Source organism: Triticum urartu, chromosome 7 (genome assembly GCF_003073215.2).
Source record: "Triticum urartu cultivar G1812 chromosome 7, Tu2.1, whole genome shotgun sequence".
NCBI lineage: Eukaryota > Viridiplantae > Streptophyta > Magnoliopsida > Poales > Poaceae > Triticum > Triticum urartu.
The window spans coordinates 695145347-695157246 of record NC_053028.1 but is presented as its reverse complement, the minus strand read 5'-3'; the positions used below and the strand labels follow the sequence as shown (position 1 = coordinate 695157246).

At 41.8% G+C, this 11900-nt stretch overlaps 1 protein-coding gene across 1 annotated transcript; it reads right to left on the bottom strand.

Moving 5' to 3' along the window:
- Positions 1-6195: 6195 nt before the first annotated feature.
- On the bottom strand, positions 6196-7825 carry LOC125520063 (GDSL esterase/lipase At3g09930-like). The gene is made up of 5 exons (XM_048684857.1): positions 7771-7825; positions 7395-7629; positions 6918-7203; positions 6545-6821; positions 6196-6440 (listed from the first exon to the last, which is right to left on the bottom strand). Exons 1-5 carry the CDS (start codon positions 7823-7825, stop codon positions 6196-6198), a joined length of 1098 nt encoding a protein of 365 aa, XP_048540814.1.
- Positions 7826-11900: the final 4075 nt, after the last annotated feature.

Here is an 11900-nt window from a genome sequence, read left to right as displayed (position 1 = left end):
ACCTAAACCCTGATCAGCTGGTTCAACCATAAGCAAACTAATCATCTGAGCTATACTCAGTTCACGGTGGCGGCCATTTGCGAAGACTAATTATGCACGCTGTTAGAATGGAGAGACAGGGATTGTTGCGGAATAGTTGGTGTATTTCTTGCACCCCATGGGCATATATATAGGAGTACCTGATCGTCTTGGAGTACAAGGCAAGATAGAATAATATCCTATGCTATCCTAGCTTTCTTAATAATTACGATACTCAACATCCCTCCGCAGTCACAACGGTAGCGACGCAGACGATGAGACTGGAGAAGAATCCGGAGGCAAGCCAACGGACCATGTTAGAAGGGAGAGAGAGGAATTGTTGCGGAATAGTTGATGTATTGCTTGAGCCTCATGGGCATATATATAAGAGTGCATGATCGTCTTGGAGTACAAGGCAATAAAGAATAATATCCTACGCTATCCTAACTTTCCTAATAATCATGATACTCAACACATGCAACTGAGGGCGCCTCGCTATGTGACCGCGCAACAAAACTATGAATGAATACATTTCGCACTTCTGCAGCAGGAGAGAGCCAACTAATCTAGTCGTCTCTACTCATGTGTATTCGTTATTTCTTGAAAATTCAAAACTTCGTACAAGTACTCCCTCCATCCGGGTTTATAAGGTCCCCTCTTATTTTGGCCTTAAGTTTTTTTATGGAGAAACTTTCAATCCGATTCATCATTTGGCATGGCAGTACAATGAACACCGGAGTAAAAAATATACTCAAAGCAACCGTTTATTTATAGGGACTGTCATCAATTAGAAAAACCAATCATGGGGAACCATGCTCTTTCACATACATAATTGATGTAAATATAGCATGAATACTTCATAAACTATAGATACGTTAGAGATGTATTAGCATCCCAAACTTAATTCATGCTCATCCTCGAATAGGTAAATGATAAACAAATAATTTATGTAGTGTGAATGCTAGGGTAGAAAAAACTTTTGCTCACATAGGCAATGATAATTCTGATAACAAGTCACATCAGTCCATTAACTTCAATATATCATAAAGTTGTAATGTAGTATCTAACGAATCTTTCAAGATTATATTGCAAACATAAAGCAACCTAGTATGCATTCTTCTAATAGAGCTCATTGGTTTAAAATAGAGATGAGGTTTATTTTGAGAGGTATATATTCGAGAGCATCAAATGAGAAGTATGTATAGTTGGGTTTCCATCTAATCACGAATCGTGAGTAACCTTTTTTCTGCCTTTTTGCGTTCTAAGCAGTATAATTCAGAATACCTTTTTTGTTCCCTTTACTTTAACATGGGTGCAAGGAACAATACCATTATCCTTCCTGATGTTTTTGTACATATGTTTTCAAATAAATACATTAGATGTTTAGGATTTTCTTCAGAAGTACTTCTATGATATCATAATTTTGTTAGGAAACAGGCGTTTTGTGAATAATAGTGGGATTTTGTAAAAAGTTACTACCATTATCAAATAATTGGATCTTGTTAGGAAACAGACACTTCCATCTATCCAAAAAATAGTAAGTTTAAGTTTTATTAGTTCTGTAGTTATATGCATTTTTTACAATATAGGGCCTAATATTTTATTTTGCCCTGGCCTGCAAATTTCAGGAGACGGGCCTGGTCCCACCCGACCACCTAGACTGGTGAATCAAACTTACCTACAGTTGGGCTCGCGCCCGCTCTGCCGCGCGCATTCATGACGACGTGTTAGATGTGAGGTACAGGGTCGGGGCAGGAGCCTTTCATCGTCCTTGGTGACGTGTGCTACAAGCGCTCGTGTGTTCAAGCTAGCCTTGCTGTCCTCTGCGCCCAAGTATTTGGAGCAACAATATGTGGTAGAGCACCTTTCGTTCATTAACATCCATGTAAAATATTTTAAGATAAATGAATATTTTTTGTGAGTTGTAAAATAGTAGATCGGAAACTAATATGATGGAAAACAGAAACTTATATGATGGAAAATAGACCCGGGGGCCATAGGTTTCACTAGAGACTTCTCTCAAGATAGCAAATAATAAGGTGGGTGAACAGATTACTGCCGAGCAATTGATAGAAAAGCACAAAGTTATGACGATATCTAAGGCAATAATCATGAACATAGGCATCACATCCATGTCAAGTAGACCGAAACGACTCTGCATCTACTACTATTACTCCACATATCGACCGAGACCTGCCAGCATCTAGAATATTAAGTTCATTAAGAACAGAGTAATGCATTAAGTAAGATGAATGATGAAGAGGAATTTACTCAAGCAATATGATGAAAATCCCATCTTTTTATCCGCGATGGCAAAAATATGATACGTGCCTTGCTGCCCCTACTGTCACTGGGAAAGGACACCGCAAGATTGAACCCAAAAAAGCCAAACCAAACCGATAGTTCAAAGAGAGTTACAAAGATATCAAATCATGCATAAAAGAATTCAGAGAATATTCAAATAATATTCATAGAAAAGCTGATCGTAAATCCACAATTCATCGGATCTCGGCAAACACACCGCAAAAAATTATTACATCGAATAGATCTCCAAGAACATCGAGGAGAACATGGTATTGAGAATCAAAGAGAGAGAAGAAGCCATCTAGCTACTAGCTATGGACCCATAGGTCTGAGGTAAACTACCCACGCTTCATCGGAAGGGCAATAGAGTTGATGTAGAAGCCCTCCGTGCTCGAATCCTCCTCCGGCAGGGAGCCAGAAAAGGTCCCTAGATGGGATCTGATGGGTACAGAACGTTGCGGTGGCGGAAAAGTGTTTTCGTGGATGCCTCTGGTGGTTTGGGGATATTTGGGAATATATAGGCGAAAGAATTAGGTCAGGAGGGTCACAGGGGCCCCACAAGGGTGGGGGCGCATCCTATCCCCTGGGCGCGCCCTCCGTCCTCGTGGCTGCCTCGTACCTCCTTCCACTTTATCTCCAAGTCTCCTGGTTGTCTTCTGGTCCATGAAAAATCATTACAAAGGTTTCATTCCGTTTGGACTTTGTTTGGTATTCCGTTTCTGTGAAACTCAAAAATAAGGAAAAAAACAGAAAGTGACACTGTGCTCTAGGTTAATAGGTTAGTCCCAAAAATAATATAAAATAGCATATAAAACATCCAAAACAGATAAAATAATATTATGGAACAATCAAAAATTATGATACAAGTCGAAATTTCACAAGCTAATTCAAAAACTAAGTGTAGAAGAAAATTCAGTTATCTACTAATAGAACAAAATTCAGTTCACTTTAGTGTTCTATAATGAAATGAAAAAAAAACAGTTAACTACTAGTTTCATTCATTTAACTTCACCTAATTAACCCACTGTACCACTACCACTAGCAGCACTAGTAACCTAAGTGTAGAAGAAAATTCAGTTAACTACTAACAGAACAAAACTTAGTTAACTTTAGTGCTATATAATGATGAGATAAAAAATCCAATTAACTATTAATTTCAATCATTTAGGTCATTCATTTAACTTCACCTAGTTAACCTATTGTACCACTACTACCAGTAGCGCTACTAGCCTAATTAACTTAGTAAAACCCTACTACCCTCACTAAAAAACATCTAATTAACATCTACTAGTACCACTACTGCCCTAACCTAATTAACATCTACTAGTACGACTATATACTACTAGCAGCACTGCTGCAACATTTTCTTCAGTTTGTTCTTTCAAGAAAAACATCTATGAAAACAAAAACACTATTTAAACCCTACTGCCCTACCTAAATTTTTGCTCTAAACCCTACTGCCCTAGATAAATTTTTGCTCTAACCTAGCAAACCTAGTTAACCTAATTAACCTAGCTAGTTAACTTAGGTAACCTAGCTAGCTAGTTAACCTAGTTAACCTAGCTAATTCCTAGAATAATATTTTCTGACCTAATTTGATATTTAGAAAATTTTATATATATGAAAATAGCTACCTAGGTTTTATACCAAAACCTAGCTATCTAGGGTTCATACCAAAACCTAGGGTTCATGCTTAAACCTAGGGTTCATAACTAAATTCACCTTAGTAAATTAACCTAGAGAGGAGGGTGGGGGCTTACACACAGAGGGTGCTCGGAGGAGACGGTGGCAGGGAGGTGCTCGAGGGAGACAGTGGCAGGGAGGGCGTCAAGGGTGGATTCAGTGGCGTCTACAACAGCTCCGACGGCGAGGGTGGCTCCGGGGGCGTCGAGGGCGCGCGGCTCCGGTGGCGGCGACGGCGCGCGGCTCCGATGACGGTGACGGAGGCAGGATGGCGAGGGAGCAGGGACGGCGAGGGAGAGGTAGGAGACGTGAGAAGAATGAGGAATTGGGGGAAGGAGGGACGCCCGTGCAGGGGCAAGTCAAACATAACGGCAACGCAGTTTCTGCAACAGCGCTATAGCTACTTAGCTATAGTGCTGTTTGGTGGACTGCGCTACTAGTTTTGCTAAGTTAAATATAGCGTGTGTAGCGAAAACACGTTGCTACAGCGCTTTCATAAACATGCGCTACTGCTATTGCTTTCATTTTTTCCATTTTCTTTAATTTTCTTTTGCTTTTTTCTTTTCTTTTCCTTTTCTTAGTTGCAGCGCTGTCGCCTTAAAACACGCTACTACTATTTGCTTAGCAGTAGCGCGGTGTGTAGACGGGCGCTACTACTACTATACCTAGCTTGTCTCCAACGATGTGGCAGTTATAGTAGTAGCGCTTTTTATTTGGCCGCACTACTACTATATAAATAGTAGCGGGCTTGTTCTCCCCGCGTTATTGTTTGGTAGTAGTAGCGCCTTGTTTTAGCCAGCGCTACTGATAATCCTCTGTGCATAAGGTTTTCCCTAGTAGTAAATAAATTCTTGGCGTCTTCTGTGTGAGGCATGAATGTTAAAATTTTGACTCACATCCAAGGGTCAAAAGAGGTCTTGTAAATAGTGAGACTTCCATGCACCATTCACGTCAAAAAAATAAGCAACACGGTGTAGTCTGCAATCTCTCTTCAGCACGCTGGGGCGGAAGGATGGTCCTCACAGGATCCAAGTCTTCATGGAAATACCGTCATCAACTCTGTAAAATTATCCCTTCCTTGACTAGCGCCAGCCCGTTTTCTACCGCTATCCACACAGCGGACACATTGCCGGTAAACACTATATCCAACAAATTCCCACTGGGGTACTATTTTCCCTATCGCAATCAGGCACATAAGCCCGTCGGAGCATCAAGCAATCGCCAAACTTGTTTTGCTAGAAGTTCTTGGTTGAATGCACGCACACGATGTAAACAGATACCACCCTTTGACTTAGGCAGCATCATTTTGCGCCAATTCAACTAGGCCATCTTCCTTTGTACTTTCTTCACCATCTACTAGGTGCTGAATATGCTCAAAACATGTTGGACTAGCTTGAGCCACCGACTTGATCAATATTTTCTTGTTCCCCGAAGACATCTCTCCCCCCCCTTAACTTGCTTCCAATACTTGAAATCTACACATTGCAGCTACACGATCAAATGCTTAACAAAATATGTGGCATATGGCCTAGCTTGTTACAGACATGTTTTTGACATTTGAATTGAAACAAATACCGATTAATGCAAAGGTCATCCCCAACAGCGGCAGGGAGCTAAGTGGAAGTTCTCACAGGCATGACCCGTGCACTTTTAATTACAGGTATGGGAACAACGGCATAAACACGGCCTTGGCGAGCCGGGGTGTACATGGTGAAGGCAGAACCTGATGGAACAGCCGAGAAGGCTGAATGAACGTATGGGGTGCGGTTGCCAGTGTGCCTCTTTCTCGTCTTTGCAACGTCAAACATAGCTGGCTTGGCACCGATCATACCCGTGCTATCACTAGGTGTGGAGCGTTACCTCAATCGACTAAGCCGCAGTCTTTGAGACCAAAGATCGCACATGCAGTGCTATATATCTACTCTTTACTCAAATAGAACCCATCATCCAAGCACCTTCTCGTTTGCTGCAACTCCCCCGTGCTCCTCAAATAGATCCATGCTAGATTCAACATATATAGTATGACGAACTTTCTTAAAACATTAAGCTCACTAGACAAAATTTCATGGAATACAAGGCAATAAAAACTCACAAGTTTCTTCCTAAATATGAATACTATCTATGCTAACCTAACAAAAAGATATTGCACCAACAAGCAACGGATCGATCCAAACCTAAATTACAAAGAAATCATGGAACATAGTCCCGATCTAGAAACTCCCTCAAAGGTTCTTCTAGTGCCTCTGTAACAGCTTCCCACCCAGCGGTCGTCGGGTAAGTCTCATCCAAGTAGAAATTCTTGTCAGGATTCTTGCATAGGTTGTAGAGGCGCTTCCCTGAAGGGCTAACCTGTCCACAGTACCCCAGCTCGGTGGAAGCCTCACAGCAAGGTGTCAGCTTGCGCTTGAAATTGTTTGACTGCTCCGACCCTTCACCTGCATACACACAGTTCCAACAGACGTTGAATAAAGTGCATACATGTGAAACCAGACTTAATTTGCATCATGCGTGTGCAGACATATAAAGTACGAGTACTTACCCGGGGCGTGATTAACGATGTCAGTGAAGGCAGTGTAGAGGTCCAGTATGTGGGCATTATTCTTGTTCCCCATCAGGTGTTCTATATTGTTGTTATGCACAGTTGCGGCATAGTTTGCCAGAAGGTCGCATGTCGTGTAGTTGTTCGCACTAGTCCGCAAAGGCGTGCAGCCAATGGGATGCATGTTGTTCACTAGTACCTTTCTCACACCTAGCCTCTGTTGCTTCCCCACGTTCTTCGCAATCTCAGTCGTCACGTTCCCAATATAACTATCAATCTGCATGCAAGAGATGTTACTTGGTAAGAAGCTGGGTATATAGTAATTGCATACTGGTTAGTGTTTGCAAGTTTGAGTCTGCTAACTACTACTCACATCATCGAAGCTACTCAAGAAGGCATTGTCGACGTTGGCACCAGTCATGTAGTCACTGCCGGAGATGGAGACGAGAGCGACGGAGCTCTGAAGCTGTTGTTTTGAGATGACCCCAGTATTAAGTAGCCTCGTGAAAGCATTAACCTGTGTGGCAAGGGTCGGCACCTTCTTGTCCGGCACCTCGTAGACGCCAGCACCGCCGAAAGCAAAGGTCATGCCAGATGGGTCGCAAGATAGATGTGGCGTGAGCCTGTACGATGGAGGGGCTTCACTGAGGCCCAAGATCCTTGCTGCAAGGGAAATAAATCAATAAATATGAAGGATTACTTTTAGTACGACACATATAAGATTGTAAGGGTCGGAACTAAATGATCTAGAGCCTTGATATGATGGATTACTTTGGATGGTCTTAGATATAAGGTTGTACGTCCTCAAAAATATTTTTTCTATCTAGCATACCAGTATATATCTAGCTACGTATCGATGAAGTCAGATTGAATCCAATAGTTGGAAAGGCGTCCAGTTGGAACAGGAGTCGCAGATCCACGGGAGTTGAGATAGGAGCCATAGGGATAGCTCCATTGACGCCATGTGTCGGTCTTTGGGAGGTTGCCGTTGTCGACGAAGCCATCGCCGAAGACAAACATGCTGGACCATTGGTTCTTTGACCCCTGATCAGCCGAAGGTGTGCCTCGAGCCTCCACACGAGCCCCTGTAACGTAGATCAATCATGTCTTAGTGCATGCATGAAGAACATGACGTGGTCGAACTAACATGTATACTTGTAGATCGCGCTAGCAAGGAATATCTAAAAGCTAAAGCAAGGCAGTAATGAGTTAATGATGTGCATTACCACCCAATGCAAGGACGACGAGGAGAAGGCAGAAGACGGTCGGCATGAGCTTCATGGTTACGAGGCCCCGGGAGGCGGCTATGGGGAGCTAGATGGTTGCGGCCGTGCATGAGCCTATAGCTATATTTATAGAAGATTTTTCTGGTCGGTAGGTAGGTACGTATTGCACATGGAGTCAGCAATCCCACGTACGTACGCTTGTAGCTATAGCCGCGGCCAGACTAAGAATGCATGCGTCAACGTGGAGACGAAGAAACGTCTTGGGAAACCAATAGATACAAGAATCGTGTGTAGCAAACTTTGAACGACAGGTAGATAGAATGGTGCGTCCTACCTGTACCTGTTAATTTGAAAGTCCTACAAGGCCACCTGGATTCAGGAATCCTTGTACAAAGTTCTACCCCTGCACCTCGATTCAGGAATCGGTTGGGCCGCAACCTGGAAGTCACACCGGAGGTGAGAGAGAGAGAGAGAGAGCTCCTTACCATGCATGATAAAATCATAGTTTTAAATAGCACTTAGCCTGTTAGCGGCGGACCTTTTCTAAACCTATAGCGTGCTATTGCACGCCATTGTGATGTTATAGCGTGCTATTTCAAATGTTTGTTCGTGTGTTTGGATTAATGTTTTAAATAGCGGGCTATGTCAAATAGCGGCGGCCCTCCAAATCAGCTCCTATAGCCAGCTATTTCGAAAGTTTAGCGGTAGCTGGGCTATAGCCGGCTACTAAAAAGTTTGGTTTGGACCAAAGACTCTTAGCGCAGGACGTCGTCTAAACACTATAGCGTGTGGGGTACACACACTAAGATACTTATAATTACTACAATCCCAAGTACAATATGACTGCTACATAAAAACATAGTGCATGCATTTTGCAATCGCTGCCGAGTTGGGCATTTTGGAGACCAAGCTACATGCATACCTTAAAATCCAAGCATGTAATGTGTATGTTTATAAAATTTCAGAATGAAATACTTGAATTGCGAGCTGCACAAATAAAACCATTGACGTTCAGAATGAATACCTCGTTATATATATGCATGCATGTAGAAAATACGAAAAAAACTGATGTCATCAAAGTTTTCATCAAAATTCAATATTCAAAATGCTTTATATCTCAAACCATCGGTCCAATTCGAAATTCATTTGAGAGGTACAGATACTCAAATAGTAATGATCAGTACGGTCTGACCAAGTTGTTCTGATCTGTATATTGAGAATAGTTGTTAAAAAGTATGCAAAATATTAAATAAAACCACCAGTTTATCTTGGCAAAAGTTATATTCAACAATTTTTTTAACTTTTGTGTACACGTGCATCATTACACTAATTTGGTTATTTTCATCTTTTGCGCTACAGTCAAATTGTTTGGGCAAGGCAGTTGGCGAGTTGCTCAGGTTGTCATGCTCCAAATTTTTTAAGATAGTAGCTCGTTCGAATTAAGGTTTGGTGTTTTCTATGTTGTTATCTCGAGAATAGGAGTTCATTCACATGATTCTTGCTCGGTTTACAAAACAGAAAAATCATGCATTAATGTTTTACAAAAACACTAAGTTTAAGTTTTATTAGTTCTTTAGTTATATGCATTTTGTACAATATAGGGCCTAATATTTCATTTTGCCCTGGCCTGCAAATTTCAGGAGACGGGCCTGGTCCCACCCGACCACCTAGACTGAAGAATCAAACTTACCTACAGTTGGGCTGGCACCCGCTCTGCCGTGCGCATTCATAACGCCGTGTTAGATGTGAGGTTCAGGGCCAGGGCAGGAGCCTTTCATCGTCCTTGCTGACGTGTGCTGCAAGTGCTCGTGTGTTCTAGCTAGCCTTGCTGTCCCCTGCGCCCAAGTATTTGGAGCAACAACATATCGTAGAGCACCTTTAGTTCCTTAACATCCATGTAAAATATTTTAAGATAAACGAATAATTTCTGTGAGTTGCACACACTCGAATACTTATTAGTACAACCTCAAATCCGAAATACAATATATGTGAACTCAATACAACACAAGATACATATGGACTAGGGGCAGCGTGCAAATTCGTCGAGAGTCAATTACAAACCGTTACATGTAACTGATTCATATATTCCTCTTAGTTCCCTACGTAGCGACTTAATTACAATCAACTTATCAGAGAGTACAATACACATATACTAGTATTCATTGTTTTAGAGACAGAGTATGTCGATCGAAGATCAGACGGCTGTGATCTTTTCGATGCTTCGCCTAATTGAACTGCTACACACATCGTAGCTTGCCTCAGAAAAAACAAGATTGGTTTGAATAAGACAAAGTGTTTGACGTGTGCAGTATGTACATAAGTAGAACAATAAATTGTTACCATCCATGAGTATGAAACTATATAGTTCACTTGTTTTTTGTTCCTGCAGACTTCGGTTTTCCGGCACCGTGAGACTCCTTATCATGCCCCCTTGGACTTGCTGATGACTACCCATTCCTATTGCTCGATGATGGGGCATGAGGTCTAGGTTGATCTGCATTCACGCAAGTCACAGGGAGATGACCAAAGAAACTTTAGCAAACTCACATTTTGGACATGGGATGAAACCTAGATAAAAAATGCTGAGAAAAAAGCAGATGCCACGTAATGTACATATGTTCACTGCGGTCTAGTGTGTTATGCGTCGATTAGTACTCCTTCCGTCTATGTATACAAGGCCATTTAATCTTCTCTTTGTATAAGTCAAACTATCAAGTTCACAGGAAAAAATATCTGACATGTACAGTACCTGATAGAGCAGATGCTGATATTTTTTACTAAACATGGTCAAACAAAAAACAGTTTGTTTGACTCGAGACAAGATTAAGTGGTCTTGTATACTCCCTTCGTTCCAAAATAGATGACTCAACTTTGTATTAACTTTAGTACATATGCATAACCGCTGGATTAAGCGATGCCAAGTTTGCATGTACTGACTTTCTGCACACGGTCCAGAAAGTGGACAAAAATTATTGGAAGTGAATTAAAATTAATGCTCAGTTCTCTGAACACGATGTACAAACCACATATGAAATATATTTCTAGTCGCAATTGAGACTGGTCACATGTATGTGTTTTTTTTAGAACGTCACATGTATGTGTTGTGATCATCTCTTCCATAGATATATCTTTCAAACTATATTTATTAGTAGCTAGAAGAAAGGCACACAATGACTAATAAAGTTTACATTTCTTTTGCTCTAGCTAGTAAACGGCACGAAATGTACTACTCCCGCTGTGAACATGATATTCTGCAACAAAAGCTGGATCATGTGTAATTTCCTTGACCTTGTCATTCAACTCAGGACAAGTCTTTTGAGAGTTAATGTGGCGGGTCTTAGCTTTTTTCGATAAAGAGTGGCTTTATTGATTCATAATATAGCATCAAGGGATACAATTATAATGAGCTACACCCGACCTTTGCATAACTAAGATGCACACAACCAACACACACAAAGAAGCACGCTAGCAAAGGAACAAAAAGAAAAATTCCGAAGCGATAGAAAGAACGATTGACAATGTATAGTGACAACCATCATAGCTAGCTAGGTCCTACTATTCTGCACGAACAACTACCGGTATACATAGGGTATAACTTTCATGGCACAACTTTTCATTGTTTGACTTGCTGATGTATATGCGTACATACAGTATACTTTTCCTTTGTCGGCGCTTCAAGTTGGAGTGGGCAGATCATGGTAACACCACAGTTCCGAGACAGGAGGACGGAGCGGCAAGCATGCGGCCGCCTCATCAGCTGGTACCCTTGTGGGCAATCGGCGAGGTCACACCGGTGCGGTAGTCTCTCCTCCGATCGGTTTCCTAGGACGACGCTGCAAGTTAATGTGTGTGGTGGTGCTATCTCGCTCGATCTGCGGACAAAAATGCTACACCTACGGAATTCTAGTACGGACTGGTTTTACGGGCTGCTCTCTCACCAACCAACCCTCCTTGATTTTCGCTGGTGGGCCTCTCTTCCCTAATCTTCTCCAACCACAACTCTTCCGTAAGTCCGTAACAGAAATCCTATGAGAATACTTCCATTAGTCTAGCATTGCCCATCTGCGGATTGCGGCGTCCACTGATGGCTCTTGGTTATGGTTCATCTCTCTAAATATAGTTCCTACTGT